Raw genomic sequence first — 26896 nt, 5'->3', positions numbered from 1 at the left:
GGGATCAACTCCAGGAGGAAGAGGGTTATTGCTGTCTTCTGGGCATGGCTCATAACCATGGTTGTATAATAAAGCTGCTCTGCCGGGGCTTAAATGAACGTTAAACTTACCCTTGTACCTCAAGCCTCCAGCTTAATTTATTCTAGACAACTATAATGTGTTAGATGTACTGGGCCTGGTTGTTTCTGCTTGAGGAAGTGATGTGAGGAATATGACACCAGTCCCTCCCATCCCCCATCTGATCTCTGCACACACTCCTGCCCACAACACCAGCTCCACTTGTGACCCATACATTAGTAGCCAAGGGAGTGTAATATGTCCATGCATGTGACTTACACCTATTTTCTCAACTTGGTAGGTACTTAGCCAATACTACAATATTGAATCTCCTGAGTAGTCGCCTCCCCCCCACACAGTGTGAAAGCTGGCACTGGGCCCGGGGATTGTAATGTGCAATTGTGACGGGTGGGACTGACGTCATCAGCACTGATTAGTAGTCGGTCTGCAGTGTGAAGGTGGCTGTGTGAACTGGGCTCCAGATGTAGCAATGCGCATGAAAACGCCCCTGCAGCTTTTTCTACTGTTTCCACTGTTTGGAATGGCATGGGCCTTCTTTTTATGGGCTGATTGGTATAGAGCAAAGGTTTTGAAGCAACTCTTAAAACCTATTTATGTCATCACATCCTGTTTTATCTGAACTAATGTGTAGACTTTCCCTTTGTTTGACTTACTGCTTTAAATTAAGACCGAGTGACTAATTGGGCACAGTTAAGTATGCTTGACAAAGCTTTTTAAAAGCATCCTTTGTTTGATGTACTTCGCAGAGACATGGTGTGTCCTCAGAGTTTGACCTCTGCAGTGCAGAAAGTTGGTTCTCCGACTGGATTCCATCCCAATGTGTTTGTGTGCCCGAGTTGGCAATGGATGAATACCAAATGGGAAGTGATGGATCACCCTTTTACACATGTCATTTAATTGAAAACATTGAGGATGTCTGCTCTTCACTCTTCAGACATACAGAACAGGGTGGGGGTTGGTATGGTATGTGAGGATAGCGTTGGCTGTGGGTGGGGAATGGATGATGAGTGGAACCGTCAAGGTCACAGTGTGGCACGTGATGCGATAGGACTACCCTTTAGCATGTGGCGCGGCAGGCTGGGATTACTGTTCAGAATTGGCACACTGAACCGAGTGGGACATCTGGGAGAGTAGAGAGAGAGAGGAAAAGGAGCCTGAATAGCACAATGAGCACCTTTTTTTATAGGTGCCCAGAGAATAGCGTTACAGCATCTGAATGTACATCTTCAGTGGACAGAAAGACCGTCATGCTGCTCTGTTGATACCTGCCTGAACAGTGAAAACGATTTTCTGGTTTCTAGCTGATTAAACACAGGCCTACTTCGCAGTCTCCCTTTCATATCTGCCCTATTGTCCTTTTTAAAAACAATTTTCATCACTCCACCATGGGGTTTTGGACAGATTTTCATTTGCTTAGACCTCATGGTATGATTTGATTCATCAGCAGTTTATTAATAGAAATCAATGTTTACTTGCATGAGTCTGGCTTTTTTTATCACACTGAACCCATCAACCCTGGCTGCATGTCAAAAATGTACTCTGTCGACCCATCCCTCCAGAACATACACCATAGAAGGTTTACTTAGCAGGCCCAACTGACCGCTCACTCACGAGACCCGTCATGGATTCTTGTCAGGAAAATACCTGAGACATGTTCTAACTGAAAAAATTTCAGTTTTGAAATTAAACTCTGCTTTTGTCAGACCAGTGGAAGACTATTGATGAATGTGTTCTTTCACCCCTCAGAGTGGTGCCTGGGGCAACAACTGAAGCTCTTGTTGGCTGTCCTTGCCTCTGCCTTTGTTTTCCCATTTGGCTCACACCATGGCCTCTCTCAGGCTGCTGCTCACCTTGTTTGCCAAGGGGTTCCTCGGCCAGATTAAAAGCGATTCATATTGAGGGAGCTGCAGGCTGGCCTGACTGACTGACTCACTGACTGGCTGTCTGGAGGAACTTGTCTCTCTGAACTCATCCCATTACATCAGAGCTAAAGTTGTCTGTCTGCCTCTCCAGAGATCACTTCTTATTAGGATCGACTGACATCAATCTGTCTTTCGTTTCTCCCTCTCTCAAGCATGTTTATGCGATGCATCCGTCTCTCACACACACTCACTCTGACAGATTTTTCTGTTGTGCAGTCTCTCTCTCCTACCTGTCTCCAGTCTTCTTTCAGACTGAAGGTCACTGTGAAGTGTTTGTCCACCATTCTGTTCTTTTCAGACACTTATCGAGTGCTGTCTGTGCAGTCCAGAGAGGAGTGGATTTAAATGTAGATTGGCTGCTCCTCAGTTTTGATTATTCGGATCGCCGTTAGCTGACGCCAATGGCGACAGCTAGTCCTCTCTCTAAACAGATCTTGCTGATAAAAATGTTGATTAGCAAGCAACAGCTCCTTTCCTCACTCTGTATCATTTTCTCTCCCAAGACCATCTTTCCTCCCTCCCCCATGCATTGCCCTGGCTTTTAAATATACACTATATATACACAAGTATGTGGACACCCTTTCAAATTAGTGGATTTGGCTTTTTCAGACACACCTGTTGCTGACAGGTGTTTAAAATCGAGCACATAGCCATGCAATCTCCATAGACAATATATTGTCAGTAGAATGGCCTTACTGAAGAGCTCAATGACTTTCAACGTGGCACCATCACAGGATGCCACCATTCCAACAAGTCAGTTTGTCAAATTTCTGCCCTGCTAGAGCTTCCCTGATCAACTGTAAGGGCTGTTATTGTGAAGTGGAAACGTGTAGAAGCAACAACAGCTCAGCTGTGAAGTGGTAGGCCACACAAGCTCACAGAACCGGACCGACGAGGGCTGAAGCTTGTAGTGCGTAAAAATCATCTGTTCTTGTTCTCTGGAGTGATATATCACGCTTCACCATCTGGCAGTCCAACGGACAAATCTGGGTTTGGCAAATGCAAGGAAAACGCTACCTGCCCCAACACATAGTGCCAACTGTAAAGTTTGGTGGAAGAGGAATAATGGTCTGGGGTTGTTTTTCATGGTACGGGCTAGGCCCCTTAGTTCAATTGAAGTTAAATCTTAACGCTACGGCATACATTCTAGACGATTCTGTGGTTCCAACAACAATGCCCCTGTGCACATAGCAAGGTCCATACAGAAATGGTTTGTTGAGATCAGTGTGGAAGAACTTGACTGGCCTGCTCTTGTGGCTAAATGAAAGCAAGTCCCTCAGCAATGTTCCAACATCTAGTAGAAAGCCTTCCCATAAGAGTGGAGGCTGTTATAGCAGTAAAGGGGGGACCAACTCCATTTTAATGCCCATGATTTTGGAATGAGATGTTTGACGAGCAGGTGTCCACATACTTCTGGTAATGTACATGAAGTCATGAACCTCAAAGGCGTTGATATTAAGAATAGTTCTATTCCATTTTCATGGCCCTCTTTTTACAATGGTCATCATGAAATGTATATCTACCTCTACAAGTTGCTCTGTTCAACAGCTGTATCTTCTTCTGGAGAACTAAGTTGATACTGTAGACTGGAGATGCCTATTTATACTCAGCTCTGAGCATAGACATCTGCTTAGATGTGAATGAGGCTGAAACACTTTCATCGTCTTCCTTATCTGCCCAGATTGTGACTTAGTGATGTCTGTACTAACAAAGTGTATTAACCTAGGCAAGGATCTGCCTTTTGTGTTGTGCTATATATAATTTTTTATATGCTGTGTGTGTATATATACTTAGCTAGCGACAGTAATCCTGGGGGTTATTGAGAAAAGGTCTCGTGATTTTAGGGCAAAGGGGTGGAGCGACTGCCAGGCTTTTAGTGGATTAGTTGGACACCCTAATCTGCAATATTTCCTGCATATGAGGATCTTGTGTCGGTGTGTTAAACATGTGTTTTGTTGGCAAGAGACTAACCATGACAAGGCGATCAGTTTTACAGAGAAGGCAACGTAGTATATCGGTTGGTGTAAGGAAATGTTACTGACTTCTGCCTTCGTCTGTCTGTCTGTCTCTCAAATGGATTTAGTCTCCCAATGGGCAGTCAAGCTCAAAATGTGGTGCTGACTACGTCCAAATGGGCGTAATTAGAGGACAGAGTAAACTGGACAGGTTTTCACAGCCACAGAGCTGCTTTGAAGGAAAATTGTAACTTTTATTTTATTCAGAGAACACCTGAATGTAAAACAGAGATGATCTCTCTAACAGCAAAATACACTGAAGAAAAATGAAATACAACACGTGTTGGTACCATGTTTCATGAGCTGGAATAAAAGATCCCAGAGGTGTTCCATACACACAAAAAGCTTATTCCTCAAAAATGTGGTACACAAATGTGTTTATATCCCTGTTAGTGAGCATTTTTCCTTTGCCAAGAGAATCCATCCACCTGAAAGGTGTGGCATATCAAGAAGCTGATGAAACAGCATGGTCATTAGACAGGTGCACCTTGCGATGGGGACAATAAAAGTCCACTCTAAAATGTGCAGTTTTGTCACACAACACAATGCCACAGATGTCGCAAGTTGAGGGAGCACGCAATTGGCATGCGGACAGCAAAGGAATGTACACCAGAGCTGTTGTCCAAGAATTTAATGTTAATTTCTTTACCATAAGCCGCCTCTGTCATTTAAGAGAATTTGACAGTACATCCAACCGGCCTCAAACACAGACCACGTGTATGGCTAGTGGTTTGCTGATGCCAACGTTGTGAACACAGTGCTCCATGGTGGCGGTGGGGTTATGGTGTGGACAGGCATTAGCTACGGATTGCATTTCATCTTTAGCAATTTGAATGCACAGAGATATTGGAACGAGATCCCGAGGCCCATTGTCCTGCCATTCATCCGCCACCATGACCTCATGTTTAAGCAGGATAATGCACGGCCCCATGTCGCAAGGATCTGTATATAATTCCTGGAAGCTGAAAATATCCCAGTTCTTCCATGGCCTGCATACTCACCAGACATGACACCCATTGAGCATTTTTAGGATGCTCTGGATCGACGTGTACAACAGCGTGTTCCAGCTCCTGCAAATATCCAGGAACTTCGCACAGCCATTGAAGAGGAGTGGGACAACATTAACATTCCACAGGCCGCAATCAACAGCCTGATCAACTCTATGTAGAGGAGATGTGTCACGCTGCATGAGGCAATTAGAAATAGGCCATAGAAACCCATTTCATGAAGCTCCCGACGAACAGTTCTTGTGCAGACTTTGCTTCCAGAGGTAGTTTGGAACTTGGTAGTGAGTGTTGCAACCGAGGACAAACGATTTTTACACACTTCAGCACTCGGTGGTCCTGTTCTCTGAGCTTGTGTGGACTTCCACTTTGCGGCTGAGCTGTTGTTGCTCCTAGACATTTCCACTTCACAATAACAGCACATACAATTGACCGGGCAGCTCTAGCAGGGCAGACATTTGAACTGACTTGTAAAGGAGGTGGCATCCTATGACATTGCCACGTTGAAAGTCACTGAGCTCTTCAGTAAGGCCATTCTACTGCCAGTGTTTGTCTATGGAGATTGCATGGCGGTGTGCTCGGGTGTGGCTGAAAAAGCAGAATCCACTAATTTGAAGGGGTGTCCATATACTTTTGTATGTATAGTGTATCTGTGACCAACAGATGCATATTTGTATTGCCGGTCATGTGAAAGCCATAGATTTCGGCCTAATACATTTATTTCAATTGACCGATTTCCTTAAATTAACTGTAACTCAGTCAAATCTTTGGATTTGTTCCATGTTGCGTTTATTTCTGCTCAGTATATAACAGAATGTAGCCATCTTATTTTTAGTACTCGCTACACATTGTCAATCAATATGTGTCAGTGAAATGTTAGGTGAGAGAAACCCTTTGTCGGTGTCAAATATCACCCCTAGGAATGTGAGAAATCAATGTAAATATTGCCTCAATTGTTTTTCTCAACCCTAAGTGGGTCCTGAATCTTCAAATAAACACACACGAGGGTAGGCCTAGTTTTTACATGATGTTCTAATGTGTTAAACTCTAAAGGTCTTAACATTGTCTTCCCTTCTTTCTATTTCAGCCCGCTGTTCGTCACATGGAAAATAGGCAGAGACAAGCGGTTGAGGGGATGTATAGGTACATTTTCTGCCATGAACCTGCACTCAGGACTCAGGGAATACACCCTTACCAGGTAAGCCTCTCTTAATTTGATCATCATGCCCAGAGGTCCGAGCATGTACTGCGCTTTCCTTTAGGCTAAACCACTGCAGTCAGGCTTTTTCTCCAAACAAAAGTCTCCCTCAGTGGAAGATAAAAGTACAGCGGCTGGTTCCGACCCGTCAAGCGCTATGAGGCGGAGGGTGGTGAGCAGTGATGGGGGGAGACGAGTGTAGGCGCTAGCAGACGCACCGTGTCTGTGTTATCTCCCTGTAGTCTGCTGGGATATCTCCGGAGGGACTGGCTGACTGTCACACTTTTGCCTCATAGGCATGAACAACACAATAGAGGAAGGGAATGAGGGATGATGACAAATCCTTTTTGTGGTATTGAAGTAAAAAAATAAATATCTGGGTGTGAAGTGGATTTATCTTTTGTGTCTGTTCTTATTATTCAGTCACTGAAAGAGACCCCCGCCATCAGAGCAACAATTCTGCTTTGTTGGATTATGTAAGGAAAGGGCTCATTGAACGGGGACAAACGGCATACCAGCTGGACAGGAAAAAATTACTGTTTGAATGGGCAGGGGGTGCACATTAGGCTGAGCTGTAGCTCTCTATTGCTTTCCCACACACATATAGTGACATACATACATACACACTCACTCACAGACACACTGACATCTGGAACTGGGCTCCTATTGGCTCCAAGTTAAGACTCCTGCCAGCCTCCTATTGGCCAGCGCTGTTGCTAGGATGATTCCACACTGAGGCCTATAGAGGAGGTGATGCACTGCAACAGAGAGATCAATCTTTCTGCTGTTACAGCAAATGTCAAGTTGGGCTCGACTAAATCAATTCATTTATTTGATCTGATAACATAGAAGCCCTTACAATAGCATTTCAGCAAAAAAAAAATTTATTTAGTTGACATGCATATTTTTAAAGAGCCTCAAACAGAGTTTCCTGTAGCTTTTGTTTTTAAGTTCACCGTAGGTAGTCAAGGTTCAAGGATAATGCATTTGAAAGTTTCTTCTGTGGACTGAACTGTACCACAAATGTTTTTATTTTAGTTTTTTTTTAGAGGGGGAGAGCAGCGTGTTGTCAGGGGGAACCAAAAAACAGGGCGAAGCATCCAGATGAGGATGCCAGTAAAGCTGAGGGTTTTCTTCACTCAGTATGAATGCCTTTGTGAGCATGAATGTCATTAGTGAGGCCTGGGTTTCTTCTGGGGAAAAAGGGGGCCTTTTTGTATTCAACTCTAACAGTAATGTTATCAATATTACTGTCTTCTTTGATCAAAAGAGGGATAATCCTTCATGTTTTACATGCAAAAGTAATTATGCTATGATTTTTCTAGCTTGTTTGTCTGAAAATAGCTGTATCTGATCATGTATTTTGCTGAGCCGAACAAACAGGGCAGCTTTAGTTTTTGTCTCAGGGCTCGTGTTAACTTAACCCATGGTCGTCTTTTTGTTTTCAGACACTTTTTCCTCCAGCTGCATTCCAATCTCCCTGGTTCTAATTATTCAACTTTGAAGATCTCATAATGCCACAATCTCACCAGGCAGAACAGAATGCATGCTTAGGAAGATGTTATTGTGTCAAACACACAGTTCGTTTCTGACTGTGCCTGTTCAATCCTCCCAACAAACAATTGTGGTTCGCCTCTGCTGCTGTTCCCTTTTAGAGACCAATGTTTTAAATAATGTTTTCAAAGAGCAGGATGTTCATGGCTGAGGGAGACGATGATTATTATACAGTTGCCTGGAAGCCGCTATTGTACCAAGTAAGCCATGTCCTATAATTATCCAGTTAATGTTTAGGGAATTTAGGCTATACCTCAGCAATTCTACAGAACACCCCTCCCACTCTTACCAAATACAAAAATATAACAAGGAGCTTGTGCCTTGGAGCTTGTGTGTGTGTTTTCAGTTATGTGTACGTCAAAGGACATTTGGTGCTGAATAAATCATGCATCACATGCACATCCAGAGGAGGAACGGCCCCAGGGACTTACAGGAAGGTTTTACCTCCCTGAGAGATGTTGCTCAGTGCTCAGCCTGGCTCTCAGACATGTATGTAACTCATTTACACTGTCATGGCCAGTTCAGATGCAGCTTTGCCTGTTTAAAGGGCCCCAACAGTCATTCTGATTCACATGTAAAATAGCCCTTTGTGCGACTAAAACATCACACACACAATTTGTCTGATTTAACATGTTCAAAATTTGAGAAAAAGTACTTATTCGCTCATGTCAAACTACCAGGAAGTCTGAAAAGACAGACTGGGCTAATAGGCAGAGTGTTGGGGGAGCTCACATTGACTTGGTTATTTGAAAATGCCTATATCAAGTAGAGGTCGACCGATTCATCGGAATGGCCGATTAATTAGAGCCGATTTCAAGTTTTCATAACAATCGTAAATCTGTATTTTGGACACCGATTTGGCCTATTATATAAAATAAAATAAAAAATAAAAATATATATATATATATTTTACACCTTTATTTAACTAGGCAAGTCCGTTAACACATTCTTATTTTCAATGACGGCCTAGGAACGGTGGGTTAACTGCCTTGTTCAGGGGCAGAACGACATTTTTACCCTGTCAGCTCCGGGATTCAATCTAGCAACCTTACAGTTAACTAGTCCAACGCTCTAACCACCTGCCTCTCATTGCACTCCTCGAGGAGCCTGCCTGTTACGCAAATGCAGTAGAAGCCAAGGTAAGTTGCTAGCTAGCATTAAACTTATCTTATAAAAAACAATCAATCATAATCACTAGTTAACTACACATGGTTGATGATATTACTAGTTTATCTAGCGTGTCCTGCGTTGCATATAACTTATGCAAAGCAGGGGGATGATTTAACAAAAGTGCATTTGCAAAAAAAAATCGCAATCGTTGCACGACTGTACCTAACCACAAACACCAATGCCTTTCTTAAAATCAATACACAGAAGTATATATTTTTAAACCTGCATATTTAGCTAAAAGAAAGGTTAGCAGGCAATATTAACCAGGTGAAATTGTGTCACTTCTCTTGCGTTAATTGCACGCGGAGTCAGGATATATGCAACAGTATGGGCAGCCTGGCTCGTTGCGAACTAATTTGCCAGAATTTTACATAATTATGACATAACATTGAAGGTTGTACAATGTAACAGGAATATTTAGACTTAGGGATGCCACCCGTTAGATAAAATGCCGAACAGTTCCGTATTTCACTGAAATAATAAACGTTTTGTTTTCGAAATGAATAGTCCTATAAATTATTATTAACTACAACCTAAAGCCTCTTACCTTGGAATATTGAAGTCTCATGTTAAAAGGAACCACCAGCTTTCATATGTTCTCAGCAAGGAACTTAAACGTTAGCTTTCTTACATGGCACATATTGCACTTTTACTTTCTTCTCCAACACTTTGTTTTTGTGTTATTTAAACCAAATTGAACATGCTTCATTATTTATTTGAGGATAAATTGGTTTAATTGATGTATTATATTAAGTTAAAATAAGTGTTCATTCAGTACTGTTGTAATTGTTTTTATTTATTTGTAAAATTGACAATCTGCCAATTTAATCGGTATCGGCTTTTTTTTTTTGGTCCTCCAATAATCGGTATCGGTATCGACGCTGAAAAATCATAATCGGTCGACCTCTATCAAGCAACATGGACCCAGTGTTGTTGCGAGATTATCTCAAGGAAATCTGCTGATACACAAAGCAGCTCACATTGTTTTGCAAATTATTAGTTTATCGTGTTTGGTTATTGTAACAGAATCCATATAGACAATGTTGGCCATATAATTTAGCTAACTAGCCCAAATAGAATTGTCAGGAATGTTTATCAAGCTAATTAGGTAGTTCATCTTGGGCAATTTTACTTTAAAATAACATTTAATTTGTCACATACTTTGTGAAAGAAAGGTGTAGACTTAAAGTGAAATGCTTACTATTCAACAACGCAAAAAAAAAGTTGAAATGTTTAAAAAAAAAAATAACACAAGGAATAAATACACAATAAGTAATGATAACTTGGCTATATACGCAGGGGTACGAGGTAGCGGTAGATATGTACATATAGGTAGGGATAAAGTGACTAGACACCGGGATACATAATAATCAGTAACAGCAGCTTATGTGAGGAGTCAAAAGACTTAGTGCAGATATTCTGCGTAGCTAATAGTTTGCTAAATAAAATTAAAACTAATAGTTTGTCTTATAGCTTGGGGATAGAAGCTGTTCAGGGTCCTGTTAGTTCCTGGAACAGCTTGCTGTACAGGTGAGCGTCTGGGTACATTTCCAGGATGGAGCTCCCGACCAACAGTTATTGTGCTGACGTTGCTTCCAGAGGCAGTTTGGAACTCGGTAGTGAGTGTTGTAACCGAGGACAGACGACTTTACACGCTTCAGCACTTGTCAGTCCCATTCTGTGGCCTACCACACAAGCGGCAGAAATTTGACGAACTGACTTGTTGGAAAGGTATGACAGTGCCACGTTGAAAGCTACTGAGCTCTTCTGTAAGGCCATTCTACTGCCTGTGTTTATCTATGGAGTTTGCATGGCGGTGTGCGCAATTTTTATTCAGCTCTCAGCAACGGGTGTGACTGAAATAGCTGAATCCACTCATTTGAAGGGGTGTCCACATACTTTCACATATACAGTACCAGTCAAAAGTTCAGACACACCTACTCATTCAAGGGTTTTTCTTTATTTTTACTAAACTCAGCAAAAAAAAGAAACTTCCCCTTTTCAGGACCCTGTCTTTCAAAGATAATTCGTAAAAATCCAAATAACTTCACAGATCTTCATTGTAAAGGGTTTAACACTGTTTGCTTGTTCAATGAACCATAAACAATTAATGAACATGCACCTGTGGAACGGTCGTTAAGACACTAACAGCTTACAGACAGTAGGCAATTAAGGTCACAGTTATGAAAACCTAGGACACTGAAGAGGCCTTTCTACTGACTTTGATAAACACCAAAAGAAAGATGCCCAGGGACCCTGCTCATCTGCGTGAATGTGCCTTAGGCATGCTGCAAGGAGGCATGAGGACTGCAGATGTGGCCATGGCAATAAATTGCAATGTCCGTACTGTGAGACGCCTAAGACAGTGCTACAGGGAGACAGGACGGACAGCTGTTCATCCTCGCAGTGGCAGACCACGTGTAATAACACATGCACAGGATCGGTACATCCGAACATCAGGATGGAAACAACTGCCCGAGTTACACCAGGAACGCACAATCCCTCCATCCCTCCATCTGTCCGCAATAGGCTGAGAAAAGCTGGACTGAGGACTGTAGGCCTGTTGTAAGGCAGGTCCTCACCAGACATCACCGGCAACAACGTCGCCTATGGGCACAAACCCACCGTCGCTGGACCAGAAAGGACTGGCAAAAAGTGCTCTCCACTGACAAGTCGCGGTTTTGTCTCACCGGGGGCGATGGTCGGATTCGCATTTATCGTCGAAGGAAAGAGCGTTACACCGAGGCCTGTACTCTGGAGTGGGATCGATTTTGAGGTGCACGGTCCGTCATGGTCTTGGGCGGTGTGTCACAGCATCATTGGACTGAGCTTGTTGTCATTGCAGGCAATCTCAACGCTGTGCGTTACAGGGAAGACATCCTCCTCCCTCATGTGGTACCCTTCCTGCAGGTTCATCCTGACATGACCCTGCAGCATGACAATGCCACCAGCCATACTGCTCGTTCTGTGTGTGATTTCTTGCAAGACAGGAATGTCAGTGTTCTGCCATGGCCAGCGAAGAGCCCGGATCTCAATCCTATTGAGCACATCTGGGACCTGTTGGATCTGGGACCTGTTGGAGTGCTAGGGCCATTCCCCCAAGAAATGTCTGGGAACTTGCAGGTGCCTTGGTGGAAGAGTGGGGTAACATCTCACAGCAAGAACGGGCAAATCTGGTGCAGTCCATGAGGAGATGCACTGCAGCACTTAATGCAGCTGGTGGCCACCAGATACTGACTGACTTTTGATTTTGACCCCCCCTTTGTTCAGTGACATTATTCCATTTCTGTTAGTCACACGTCTGTGGAACTTGTCCAGTTTATGTCTCAGTTGATGAATCTTATGTTCATACAATATATTCAATATTTACGCAGTTGACAGTGCGAGGACTTTTCTTTTTTTGCTGAGTTTATTTTCTGCATTGTAAAATAATAGTGAAGACATCAAAACTATGAAACAACACACATGGAATCATGTAACCAAGAAAGTGTTAAACAAATCAAAATGCATTTGAGATTCTTCAAAGTAGCCATCCTTTGCCTTGATGATAGCTTTGCACACTCTTGGCATTCTTTCAACCAGCTTCATGGGGTTGTTGAGAGAATTCCAAGAGTGTGCAAAGCTGTCATCAATGCAAAGAGTGGCTACTTTGAACAATCAAAAATAAACAAATCCAAATATTTTTTCTAACACTTTTTGGTTACTACATGATTCCATATGTGTTATTCCATAGTTTTGATGTCTTCACTATTATTCTACAATGTAGAAAATAGTACAAATGAAGAAAAACCCTTGAATGAGTATGTTGGTCTGAACTTTTGACTTGTAGTGTGTGGTGACAATCAATGATGTCAAGAAGTTTGTAGGATTCTCCCGTTTGGCATGTTTCTTGATGTAATGACACTACAACAGTGTCAGCGTTTCGGGCAACTTTCCCCCATGCTTTTGTTCCATGCTGGCTAAAGACCTAGCTACCCAATAACTAGCTTACAGCAGGAGGAGGGGAGAACCAGTAACTTTATGATCAAACTTTACATTACATTTGGTTATTGTTTTAGTCATATTATTTCTTAAACATCTTTCTCAGGGTTAGTGAGCGTTAACCAACCTGATAGCCTCGCTGGCTCACAGTGGGGGAGAGAGGATGCAGTTGATTACGATGTTGTTTTTGTGTGTGTTTATACATCTGTGGCTGGGATGAGACAGAGGAGCAAACAATTCATTAAATAATGCATTCATTTTATAGTGGCTGGATACAAGTGGTTTCAATGTTTCTCTGTCTATCTCTCTGTGTTCCTCACGTGATCTGCGCTCGTGTCAAAAGGCCCTTGCTGCAAACCTTCACCCGCCCAATAATCTGTCATTCACCGTAGGAATGTCATACATTAGTGTGTGTTCGCTGTACTGTTTCATATATATATATATATATATATATACTATGAGGTAACTGACCACGTTTGGGAGGTCAAGCTCATCACTTCCGCCATTTATCTTTGGGACCATAGATCCATTCATTGTAGCCCCTCTACAACTGGTATTAATAAATATATTAAAATATTTAGTTGATAGATGACAATCGGATCACTGTTTGGCGTCCATCTGGTATTATACTGCGTTTTATGGATAAGCCTACCTCGTCAGCGTTGGTCTGTAGAGAATAAACAGCTTAGCATCCTGCTCCACCTCTCACTCTTAGAGGATCTTACAAAGCATGCTGTGTCTCTGTAATGTGTTATGCGTGCTGTCCAGAGCAGCCATTTTGTAGAGGGTTAGATCATCGGTTTGTTTTAGTAGACGGCCCTCGTGCTCTGAAACTACCAGCCAGGCAGACTTGTCACGTCCCTGTTGTACTCCCCTCTGCTATAACTGGAACTGATGATGACTGCACCAGCAAAGGAATGTGGACACATCAACTTAGTGGATGCAGTGTTTGTATTCAGCTATAGGCCTAAGTGGAGCTTATAAACGTGAACACGTGTGAAACACAGGCTTGGCTTAATAATATTTGGATAAAAGGGTCAGCTCAGGAAAACTACAGGTTTATTTGTATAATGACTCATCTGATACTGAGGGTAAGCCTCACTACTCTCCTGTATTTCCAGAGGTATGTGGGCAATGTTTGTGCATCCATATTGAGTCTGTCTGAGAAATATTTGCCAACCCTGCCCCTCTAATCAATCAGTTTGATCTGCTGCTCTGCCACCAGCAGCACAAAGCATTCCCCTCTCTCTCCCATGGAATCTTTTAAGGGAGCTGCAGAGAATGCAACACGGACATTAGAATAATTTCTCCAGCCATGGCTGTTGTTTAGCCACTGAGACTCTTAGAGCCGACGTCATAGCTGGTCAGGACATTATAGAATGTGGGTGGACTGTCTAATCCTGTTTATCGTGACACAAATGATCATGTTTTCCACCCACCTCGCCATTAACCATGTTGTTAACACAGGAAATGGAGGGGCCAGTGAAACACGAGAAATGACAGATATTGGGAGGTCCTGACTCGTAGGGGATGTGTAATTTGTTGCTAAGGGCGTCTGTGAAATGAAGGATGACCAGCTGAAAGCTCTTGAGTCTAGATTGTAGCCTCAAGTGTTTAAGTTGAGGCTTAGCTGTTTGTTCTGTAGAAGGGTGCTGTGTTGTCTTACTCAATAGACGAAAAGATACTCACATATACACAGAAATGGGTCCCCTGCACTCTTCCGCCTTAGCTGACTCTGTAATCGAATCAAATTGTATTTGTCACACGCGCCGAATGCCACAGTTATTACCATGAAATGCTTACTTACGAGCCCTTAACCAAGAATGCAGTTTTTAAAAAGTAAGAATTTGCTGAATAACCTAAAGGAAAAATGGTAATAAAATAGCGATAACAAGGCTATATACAAGTCAATGTGCATGGGAACGGGCTTGTCGAGGTAATTGATTTAATTAAATCAATTAAATTTAATTACATGTAGGTAGGGGTAAAGTGACTAGGCATAAATAGTAAACAGAGTAGCAGCAGTGGAGTGTCATTGTGTGTGTGTGTGTGTGTGTGTGTGTGTGTGTGGTTAGAGTCCAGTGAGTATATATCGCCTGTGCAAGAGTGTCAGTATAAAAACTAAGCTATGAATAAGAATAAAATAAGGGGGTCAATGCAAATAGTCTGTTTGGCCTTATGACTTGGGGGTAGAAGCGCTCCGGTGCCGCTTGTAGCAGAGCGAACAGTCTGACATTTTTAGGACATTCCTCTGACACCGCCTGGTATAGACGTCCTGGATGGCTGGAAGCTTGGCCCCAGTGATGTACATGGCCGTACGCACTACCCTCTGTATGCCGAGCGGTTGCCATACCAAGCGGGGACGCAACCAGTCACTATTCTCTCGATGGTGCAGCTGTACAACCTTTTGAGGAGCTGAGGTCCCTTGCCAAATCTTTTCAGCCTCCTGAGGTGGAATAGGCGTTGTCGTGCCCCCTTCACGACTGCTTGGGTGTGCTTGGACCATGATAGTTCCTTAGTGATGCGGACACCAAGGAACATGAAGCTCTCGACCTGCTCCATTACAGCCCTGTCGACGTAAATGGGTATGCACTCGGCCCTCCTTTTTGCTGTAGTCTACGATCGGCTCCTTTGTCTTGCTCACGTTGTGGAAGAGGATGACCTGCCACCACACTGCCAGGTCTCTGACCTCCTCCCTTCTGGCTGTCTCGTCGAAGTTCATCAGGCCTACCACCGTTGTGTTGTTGGCAAACTTAATGATGGTGTTGGAGTCGTGCATGGCCACGCAGTCATGGGTGAACAGGGAGTACAGGAAGGGACTAAGCACGCACCCCTGAGGGGCCCCCGTGTTGAGAGTCAGCGTGGCGAATGTGTTGCCAATCCTCACCACCTGGGGGCGTCCCGCCAGGAAGTCCAGGATCCAGTTGTGGAGGGAGATGTTCAGTTCCAGGGTTCTTCGCTTAGTGATGAGCTTGGAGGGCACTATGATGTTGAACGCTGAGCTGTAGTCAATGAACAGCATTCTCACGTAGGTGTTTCTTTTGTTCAGATGGGAAAAGGCAGTGTTGGAGTGCAATAGAGATTGCGTCAATCCTTGGATATGTTGGGGCGGTATGCAAATTGGAGTGGTTTCTGGGATGATGGTGTTGATGTGAGCCATGACCAGCCTTTCAAAGCATTTCATGGCTACAGGTGTGAGTGCTACGGGCGATAGTCATTTAGGAAGTTTACCTTGGCGTTCTTGGGCACAGAGACTATGGTGTTCTCTTTGAAACGTGTAGGTATTACAGACTGGGTCAGGGAGAGGTTAATATTGTGAAGTGAAGACACTTGCCAGCTGGCCAGCGCATGTTCTGAATAAGTGTCCTGGTAATCCGTCGGACTCTGCGGCCTTGGGAATATTAACCTCTCTGATCTCCCCATCCCGGATCCGGGATCGTGAATACAGACTCAAGCTCATTACCATAACGCAATGTTAACTATTCATGAAAATCGCAAATGAAATGAAATAAATATGCCATCTCTCAAGCTTAGCCTTTTGTAAATAACACTGTCATCTCAGATTTTCAAAATATGCTTCTCAACCATAGGAAAACAATCATTTGTGTAAAAGTAGCTAGCTAGCGTAGCATTTAGCGTTAGCATTAGCGTTAGCATCCAGCACGCAACATTTCAACAAAAACATAAAAGCCTTCAAATAAAATAATTTACCTTTGAAGAACTTCGGATGTTTTCAATGAGGAGACTCAGTTAGATAGCAAATGCTCAGTTTTTCCAAAAAGATTCTTTGTGTATTAGAAATAGCTCCGTTTTGTACGTCACATTTGGCTACCAAAAAAAAACGAAAATTCAGTCCTCAAAACGCGAACTTTTTTCCAAATTAACTCCATAATATCGACTGAAAACATGGCAAACGTTGTTTAGAATCAATCCTCAAGGTGTTTTTCACATATCTCTTTGATGATATATCGTTCGTGGAAGCATGGTTTCTCCTCTCAATCAAATGGAAAAATACTTGCACCTGGCTTTGCGCACCAATTTCGACGCAGGACACCAGGCGGACACTTGGAAAATGTAGTCTCTTATGGTCAATCTTCCAATGATATGCCTACAAATACGTCACAATGCTGCCGACATCTTGGGGAAACGGCAGAAGGTCTAAGCTTATTCCTGTCGCATTCACAGCCATATAAGGAGACATTAGAAAACCGAGCTTCTGAAATTCTGCTCGTTTCCTGTTTGACGTTTCATCTTGGTTTCGCCTGTAGAATGAGTTCTGGGGCACTTACAGACAATATCTTTGCAGTTTCTGAAACTTCAGTGTTTTCTTTCCAAAACTGTCAATAATATGCATAGTCGAGCATCTTTTCGTGACAAAATATCGCGCTTAAAACGGGAACGTTTTTTATCCAAAAATGAAATAGCGCCCCTAGAGATCCAACAGGTTAACTTGTTAAAAAAAGTCTTACTGTCAGACAATGTGTGATCCTGCTACGGAGAGCACAGTTGCCCAGAACAGCTGGTGCTCTCATGCATAGTTCAGTGTTGCTTTCCTCGAAGTGAGCATAGAAGGCATTTAGCTTGTGTGGTAGGCTTGTGCCACTGGGCAGCTCGGGGCTGGGTTTCCCTTTTGTAATCCGTGATAGTTTACAAGCCCTGCCACATCAGACTAGTGTCTAACGGTGTAGTAGGAGTCGATCTTACTCCTGCATAGACGCTTTGCATGTTTGATGGTTCGTCGGAGGGCGTAGCGGGATTTCTTACAAGCATCCGGATTAGTGTCCCAGTCCTTAACTACCAGCTCTAGTCTTTAGCTCATTGCGGATGTTGCCTATAATCAATGGCTTCTGGTTGGGTCACTGTGTGGACTACGTCGTCGATGCACTTATTAATGAAGCCGGTGACGGATGTGGTAAACTCCTCAATGCCATCAGATGAATCCCGAAAAATATTCCAGTCTGTGCTAGTGAAACAGTCCTGTAGCTTAGCCAAATAAGGCCGGTACCGATTAATCGGCCAATTTTTATTTTTTGTGCGATTTAATTATTATTATTATTATTTTTTTGTAATAATGACAATTACAACAATACTGAATGAACACTTATTTTAACTTAATATAATACATCAATAAAATCAATTTAGCCTCATGCAAAAACAGTGTTGGAAAATTAAGTAAAAGTGCAAAATGTGCATGTAAGAATGCTAACGTTTCAGTTCCTTGTTCAGAACATGAGAACATATGAAAGCTGGTGGTTCCTTTTAACATGAGTCTTCAATATTCCCAGGTAAGAAGTTTTAGGTTGTAGTTATTATAGGACTATTTTTTTCTATACCATTTGTATTTCATATACCTTTAACTATTGGATGTTCTTATTGGCACTTTAGTATTGCCAGTGTAACAGTATAGATTCCATCCCTCTCCTAGCCGCTACCTGGGCTCGAACCAGGAACACATCGACAACAGCCACCCTCGAAGCATCGTTACCCATGCAGAGCAAGGGGAACAACTACTCCAAGTCTCAGAGCGAGTGACATTTGAAACGCTATTAGCGCTCACCCCGCTAACAAGCTAGCCATTTCACATCGGTTACACCAGCCTAATCTCGGGAGTTGATAGGCTTGAAGTCATAAACAGCGCAATGCTTGAAGCATTGTGAAGAGCTGCTGGCAAAACGCACGAAAGTGCTGTTTAAATGAATGCTTACGAGCCTGCAGGTGCCTACCGTCGCTCAGTCAGACTGCTCTTTCAAATCAGACTTAATTATAACATAATAACACACGGAAATACGAGCCTTAGGTCATTAATATGGTCGAATCCGGAAACTATCGTCTTGAAAACAAAACGTTTATTCTTTCAGTGAAATACGAAACTCCGTATTACATTTAACGGATGGCATCCCTAAGTCTAAATATTGCTGTTACATTGTACAACCTTCAATGTTATGTCATAATTACGTACAATTCTGGCAAATTAGTTCGAAACGAGCCAGGCTGCCCAAACTGTTGCATATAGCATGACTCTTTTTTTTTTTTTTAAATTTGAGGTTCTTCAAATAGCCACCATTTGCCTTGATAACAGCTTTGCACACTCTTGGCATTCTCTCAACCATCTTCACCTGGTATGCTTTCCAACAGTTTTTGAAGGGGTTCCCACATATGCTGAGCACTTGTTGGCTGCTTTTCCTTCACTCTGCGGTCCAACTCATCCCAAACCATCTCAATTGGGTTGAGGTCGGGTGATTTTGGAGGCCAGGTCAGCTGTTGCAGCACTCCATCACTCTTCTTCTTGGTCAAATAGCCCTTACACAGCCTGCAGGTGTGTTGGGTCATTGTCCTGTTGAAAAACAAATGATAGTCCCACTAAGCGCATACCAGATTAGATGGCGTATCGCTGCAGAATGCAGTGGTAGCCATGCTGGTTAAGTGTGCCTTGAATTCTAAATAACTCACCGACAGTGTCACCAGCAAAGCACCATCACACCGCCACTTCCATGCTTCACGGTGGGAACCACACATGCGTAGTTCATCCGTTCACTTACTGTGTCTCAGTGACACGGCGGAAGGAACCAAAAATCAAAAATATGGACTCATCAGACATATTTCCACCTGTCTCATGTCCATTGCTTCTGTTTCTTGGCCCAGGCAAGTCTCTTCTTATTGGTGTCCTTTAGTAGTGGTTTCTTTGCAGCAATTCGACCATGAATGCCTGATTCACGCAGTCTCCTCTGGACAGTTGATGTTGAGATGTTATTTGGGCTGCAATTTCTGAAGCTGGTAACTCTAATGAATTTAACCTCTGCAGCAGAGAACTCTGGATCTTCCTTTCCTGTGGCTGTCCTCATGAGAGCCAGTTTCATCATAGCGCTTGATGGTTTTTGCGACTGCATTTGAAGGAACTTTCAAGGTTCTTGAAATGTTCCTTATTGACTGACCTTTAGGTCTTAAAGTAATGGACTGTCATTTCTCTTTGCTTATTGGAGCTGTTCTAGCTATAGTATGGACTTGGTCTTTTACCAAATAGAGCTATTTTCTTTATACCACCTCTATCTTGTCACAACACAACTGATTGGCTCAAATGCATTAAGACAGAAAGAAATTCTGTTAATTGAAATGCATTTCAGGTCACCTCATGAAACTGGTTGAGAGAATGGTGAGAGTGTAACGCTGTCATCAAGGCAAAGGGTGGCTACTTTGAAGACTCTCATATAAAATACATTTTCATTTGTTTAACAGTTTTTTGTTTTGTATTTTTGGTTACTACATGATTCGTAGGGGCGGCAGGTAGCCTAGTGGTTAGAGCATTGGGCCGGTAACCAAAAGGTTGCTAGATCGAATCCCCGAGCTTGACAAGGTCAAAATCTGTCGTTCTGCCCCATATCATTGCAGTTAACCCACCGTTCCTAGGCTGTCATTGTAAATAAGAATTTGTTCTTAACTTCTTATGGCTGGGGGGCAGTATTGAGTAGTTTGGATGAATAAGGTGCTCAGAGTAAACGACCTGCTCCTCAGTCTCAGTTGCTAATATATGCATATTATTATTAATATTGGATAGGAAACACTCTGAAGTTGAATTTTCTCAGGTTTTCACCTGCCATATAAGTTCTGTTAAACTGTTTGAATGATGTCTGTGAGTATAACAGAACTCATATGGCAGGCGAAAACCTGAGAAAAATCCAACTTCAGAGTGTTTTCTATCCAATACTACTAATAATATGCACAATCTGGGACACGCTATTCATCCAAAAGTGAAAATGCTGCCCCCTATCCCAAAAAGGTTAATGCAACCGTGTGTCCGATTTTAATTTTTTTTTTACGGAAAAAGCAAACCATGCAATAATCTGAGTACGGAGGTTAGACACAAAAACAAGCCATGCAGATATCCGCCATGTTGTGGAGTCAACAGAAGTCAGAAATAGCATTATAAATATTCACTTACCGTTGATGATCTTCATCAGAATGCACTCCCAGGAATCCCAGTTCCACAATAAATGTTTGTTTTGTTCGATAAAGTCCATCATTTATGTCCAAATACCTCCTTTTTGTTCCCGCGTTTAGTACACAATCCAAACTCATGAGGCACAGGCAAGTCTAGGCGAAAAGTCATATTACAGTTAGTAGAAACATGTCAAATGAAATATAGAATCAATCTTTAGGATGTTTTTATCATAAATCATCAATAAAATTTCAACCGGAGAATTCCTTTTTCTGTAGAAATGCAATGGAACGCAGCTAACTCTCACGGGAGCGAGCGAGACTGAGCTCATGGCACTCAGATACCAGCCAGATACCTGACTGAATCAGCTCTCATTCCCCCCTCCTTCACAGTACAAGCCTCAAACAAGGTTCTAAAGACTGTTGACATCTAGTGGAAGCATTGGGAAGTGCAATATGACCCCATAGCACTCTCAGATTTCCCACTTCCTGGTGGGAAATCTCAGATTTCCCACTTCCTGGTTGGATTTTATTCTCAGGTTTTTGCCTGCCATATGAGTTATGTTATACTCACAGACATCAATAAAACAGTTTTAGAAACTTCAGTGTTTTCTATCCAAATCTACTAATTATATGCATATTATAGCTTCTGGGCCTGAGTAGCAGGCAGTTTACTCTGGGCACCTTATTCATCCAAGCCACTCGATACTGCCCCCCAGTCCCAAAGAAGTTAACTGATTTGCCTGGTTAAATAAAAAAAGGAGGATACCTAGTCAACTGCACAACTGAATGCCTTCAATTGAAATGTGTCTTCCTTATTTAACCCAACCCCTCTGAATCAGAGAGGAGCGGAGGGCTGCCTTAATCAACATCCACGTCTTCGGCGCCCAGGGAACAGTGGGTTAACTGACTTGCACAGGGGCAGAATGACAGATTTTTACCTTGTCAGCTCGGGGATTCGATACAGCAACCTTTCTTATGTGTTATTTCATAGTTTTGTTGTCTTCACTATTATTTTACAACGTAGAAAATAGTAAAAAATAAAGAGAAATCCTGGAATGAGGTGTGTTCAAACGTACTATTTATTTATATTGTATGTATGTATGTATGTGTGGTTATGTATGTATGCACATCTTCAAATTGCTAGATTTGGCAATTTCAGCAATCCCTGTTGCTGAAGGATGTATAATACAGCGTACAGCGATGTAGCATACAGCGATGGAATCTCTATAGACAATCATTAGCAGTAGAATGGCCTTACTGAAGATCTCAGTGACTTTCAACCTAGCACCGTCAAATGATGCCACCTTTCTAACAAGTCACTTAGTCAAATATCTGTCCTGGTCAACTTTAAGTGCTGTTATTGTGAAGTGGAAACTTCTAGCAGCAACGATGGCTCAGCCACAAAGTGGTAGGCTGCACAAGCTCACAGAATCGGACTGCCAAGTGTTGAAACGCGTAGCGTGTAAAAATCGTCGGTCCTCGGTTGCAACACCCACTCCCGAGTTCCAAACTGACTCTGGAAGCAACGTCAGCACAATAACTATTCGTTGGGAGCTTCGTGAAATGGGTTTCCATGGCCGAGCAGCCGTACACAAGCCTTAGATCGCCCGTCCAATGCCAAGCGCCGGCTGGAGTGGTGTAAAGATCGCCACCATTGGACTATGGAGCAGGGGAAACACCTTCTCTGGAGTGATGAATCTTGCTTCACCATCTGGCAGTTTTGACAGACGAATCTGGATATGGCGGGTGCCAGGAGAACGCTACCTGTGGCTGAATGGAAGCAAGTCCCCGCAGCAATGTTCCAACATCTAGTGGAAATCCTTCCCAGAAGAGTGGAGGCTGTTATAGCGGCAAAGGGGGAACCAACTCCATATTAATGCCCATGATTTTGGAATGAGATGTTCGACAAGCAGGTGTCCATATACTTTTGGTGTGTGTGTGTGTGTGTGTGTAACCTATGTGGTTCGAGCCCTGAATGCTGATTGGCTGAACGCTGTGGTATATCAGACTGTACTACGGGTATGACAAAGCATTTTTTACATTTGTAATGCTCTAATTATGTTGGTAACCAGTTTATAATAGCAATAAGGAACCTCGGGTTTGTGGTATATGGCTGCATTGCGTCGTGCCAAATAACAGCCCTTAGCCGTGATTTATTGGCCAAATACCATACCCCCTCTGGCCTTATTGCTTAAATATATTCCGGACTCTGACATTGCTCGTTGTGATATTCATTTTTTCTTTTTGGATAATGTGCGTATTATTACTGCACTGTTGGCGCTACAAACACAAGCGTTTCGCTGCATCTGTGACCAATAAACATACAGTTTATTTGATTTGAATCATGGAAGATGTCACTTAAAGGCTATTGCCATCTGTCTTCTGAAAGGATAAAGACATATGCTTGCAGGGTTTCCTTTATTTGTATGTTCTCTTACCAAAGAGATTTGATCTTTATTTTCATTAAAACCATAATGCCCTCAGCTTAGTGTGAGATGAAATGCAAATATAACTTTGGGTAGACATTGTCCTTGATAATCTGTTGGTCTTCCAGTTGGAACTGGTTCAAAGTAATGATGCTTATTTTCGCCCTAAACGTCCCGTGCCTTTGTCTCCACAGTGCCCTTAAAGACAGCCGTTTTCCTCCCATGACGAGGGACGAGCTGCCACGCCTCTTCTGCTCAGTGTCTCTGCTCACCAACTTCGAGGACGTCGGTGATTACCTTGACTGGGAGGTAAGAGACTGAAACAAGACAGGTAGCTATTAATTCATCTTATGCAATACTCTTCAGTCATTGATTTTTATTTGAAATGAAATGGCCTTCACATATGTGAATCCAGCAGTTTAGATTGCCTGTGCCCCGGAGAGCAGTACACTTCCCACACAGAGCACACTGTAAAAGACAATCTCCAGTGTGAAGTAGAGATGAGAATTGGATACGGGAAGGGCTCTGCTGCAGTGGCACCTTCATGTCCTGAATGAACTGGACCCGATTGCAGCCTTGAGATTCACACTGCAAGGATGATTTAGGCAGACAATCAGCATACATATACACACACACACACACACACAGGCAATATGTCTTCGTGGTGAGGACATAAGCAGTCACCTTGTTGACCCAGATGGGCTATACTGCAGGGAGTGGGCCCCAGGGGGGTAGGGTGCAACAAGGGTTGTGACGTGGGTTGGTGAATTGTGTATCACCTACCGGTTTGGATTATAATGGGAACAATCCTCTGAGCTACCTTGACTGGATCGTGGCCCTGCGCCGAGTGTGCTGGTTTACAGGGACACATCCTGTCTCCTCCATCCATTCACTCTCCTATTACCGTGGCCCTCCATTCCTCACCCTAAACCTCCAATTCCCTCGCAGCCTCTCACCCCCCCTTCACACAACAGAATCCAGTAGGTTAGGCTTAGTGCAGCAAGACATATTTAGGCATTCTAGTCGGTTGGACAGTGGCCAAAGACATGTAGTTCGTATAGATATTTCTCTCTGTTGGTCCTGTCATTAAAGTGATGTCTCTTCTCTCTCTCGCCTTTCTCTGGCCTGTAGGTGGGTGTTCATGGCATTAGGATAGAGTTTTTCAATGAAAAAGGATCAAAGCGCACCGCCACCTATCTACCAGAGGTCGCAAAAGAGCAAGGTAAGTGGAATCCTGTGTCCACCTTTATGATCTCTGAATGACTGGAGGTCTTTGTTGTAGAGAGAAGTGGTATTCAAGGGGGACATAAAGGGGGATATTCAAGAGGAATCAACCTTCTCTGTGCAGGATGGGACCACATTCAGACCATAGATTCCTTACTACGAAAGGGAGGCTACAAAGCTCCCATCACAAATGACTTCAGGAAGACCATTAAGTTGACCAGGTAAGAGGCTGCTCTCCTTTCACACCGGATGCTGTCTGACTTCCACTGCTGGCTTTGGTTTTGCCTTAAGTGTAAATTCTGGAAGTGGAAGTGCTGCTCACTACTGGGAATATGTGACTGGTGCATAATTACTGTAGGTGACCCTCCCAAAGCCCACCATGGTCCTGTTTGCCACTGTACCTCCGGGGAGATCAGTGACCGATTACTGCTAGATCATAGCAGCATTAGGAAGTAGAGATTGAGGTGCCGCTGCCAGGTAAGTTGGGGTAACTGTGCCTTCTCTAACTTCTCTCTCCTCCTGCTCAGGTACCGTAGCGAGAAGATGACGATGAGCTATGCGGAGTACATCGCCCACCGCCAGCACCATCACTATCAGAACGGCATCGGGCATCCTCTACCACCATACAACCATTATTCCTGACAGCGAGCCGCATGACCAATCACTGAACCTCTCTGCGGACCTTTTCCCAGGAGAGCCCGCCCCCTCCTGGTCTAGCTATCTCTACTACTGTACCATTTTATGATGATAGTTTCCGTTGCCATGCTGACGCTCTCCCAGACGTTGACGTGGCAACGGGTGGCAAAATAAGCATAAATTGATAATGACGAGAAAAAACAAACCTTTTTTTCCCTTTTTATCCTCCTATTGATTTAGTTTTTGCAGCATATATATTGATATCTATAACCCCTTTCGTTCATATTTTTGACAAGTAAACGAATATTAGATTTTCTTGAACTTTGATTATTTTCAAAGAATCCTAATCAGGTTTTTGATTCTGTGGATGGAAGCAAGTCATATATGGTGGACTAGTCTTGCATAATGGTATATGTTCATATTTTGTGTAGGCTTTTCTACAGTGTTCCCTTCTATTAGGAAAATGTGTTTTTCTGTTGAATCCTTTCTTAGTAGCCTGACTGACATTGTGCGTATCATGTAGCAAGCCATCAGCAGTTCTGGAAGGTTGCATAATTTCCTCAATTTTGCAATTCCTCTCAAAAAAGTATTGACTGTTAAGGTTGGTTTGGCCTTTGTAAACCGTTGTAGTGATGTAATTGAGTAGATGTTGGGACGTGTATACCCAAGATTTTACATTGTGAGGTTGTGATGCCACACAAACAATATTAGCTGGTCTTTATTGCGTTACCCTACAAACCCGTTTGCTCTTCTGTGTGTGGTTAGCTGTTTGTTAAGTGCACATCTGACAGGACATTGAAACTGCCACATTAAATTAGGAATAGGATCATGTCAAAATATTTCCCATGATGCTTGACAGAGCCTTTCATTTCCACCGGAGTGTTCATGGTGTTTTTGATAAACACTTCTAGACTTCATTTTTTAATTTATTTTTTAAATTGAACCTTTATTTAACTTGGCAAGTCAGTTAAGAACAAATTCTTATTTACAATGACTGCCTACACGGGCCAATTGTGCGCTGCCCTATGGGGACTCCCAATCATGGCCGGTTGTGATACAGCCTGGATTTGAACCAGGGCGTATAATGATGCCTCAAGCACTGAGATGCAGTGGCTTAGACCGCTACGCCACTCTGAAACTTGAATTGAATTTGTCCGGCTACAGTTGTTATTTTCCCCCTCACATTAAAACTTGAGAAATGTATGGAGGAAGCCATTTTAGCTTCAAATTGGGTTCTGTTCTTTGTCATTTTGAATCGGGCGAGGAATGAATGTGATCTACAGGGCTGGAGGATGTGGTTGGGTGGGAGAGTTGACTGCAGAGTACAGATAAATAATGATCCAAGTCATTGACCTCTGAGAAAAAGGCCTTCGTCCTGTTATTCCATGCCAGTTGGTTTGAGAGGAAAAACCAATGAATGAGACTTGAGTCTAGTGACGGGCACATGCTAAAACTACTACAAGCCATATTCTCTTTTTAATGCATGCTTTGTAAGAGTGGTCGTCTTTTGCTGTTTGCTTTTCTCCCCTCTAATAAGTAACTTCTCCGTGTTTACTTCCTCTACGAGTCAACTTTATTCTGGTGGCTTTGGTCCCAAAAGTTGTGTTTCCCCTCCGATTGTGCTCTGTGCTTGGTCCTGGTTAGGAATCTGGGCCTGTGAGACATTCTCTGTCCTTCCTCTAGTTACTCTGTGGACATGGGTTAGCGTCAAGGTTTGAACTCCTTTGTCCTGTTTGTGGCCTCCTCACCTCCA

At 43.0% G+C, this 26896-nt stretch overlaps 1 protein-coding gene across 1 annotated transcript in view; it reads left to right on the top strand.

Moving 5' to 3' along the window:
- The window catches only part of LOC139418544 (nuclear protein AMMECR1-like), a 32857-nt gene extending 7372 nt beyond the window's left edge, over positions 1 to 25485 (top strand). The window contains exons 2-6 of the mRNA XM_071168094.1: positions 6107 to 6217; positions 23478 to 23592; positions 24415 to 24505; positions 24632 to 24728; positions 25035 to 25485. Coding sequence (XP_071024195.1) covers positions 6107 to 6217; positions 23478 to 23592; positions 24415 to 24505; positions 24632 to 24728; positions 25035 to 25149 — 529 coding nt within the window. The 3' untranslated portion in view covers positions 25150 to 25485. The remainder of the gene's footprint in view (positions 1 to 6106; positions 6218 to 23477; positions 23593 to 24414; positions 24506 to 24631; positions 24729 to 25034) is intronic.
- Positions 25486 to 26896: the final 1411 nt, after the last annotated feature.

This window comes from Oncorhynchus clarkii, chromosome 10, assembly GCF_045791955.1.
Source record: "Oncorhynchus clarkii lewisi isolate Uvic-CL-2024 chromosome 10, UVic_Ocla_1.0, whole genome shotgun sequence".
NCBI lineage: Eukaryota > Metazoa > Chordata > Actinopteri > Salmoniformes > Salmonidae > Oncorhynchus > Oncorhynchus clarkii.
This window is presented reverse-complemented; position numbering and strand designations above follow the sequence as displayed.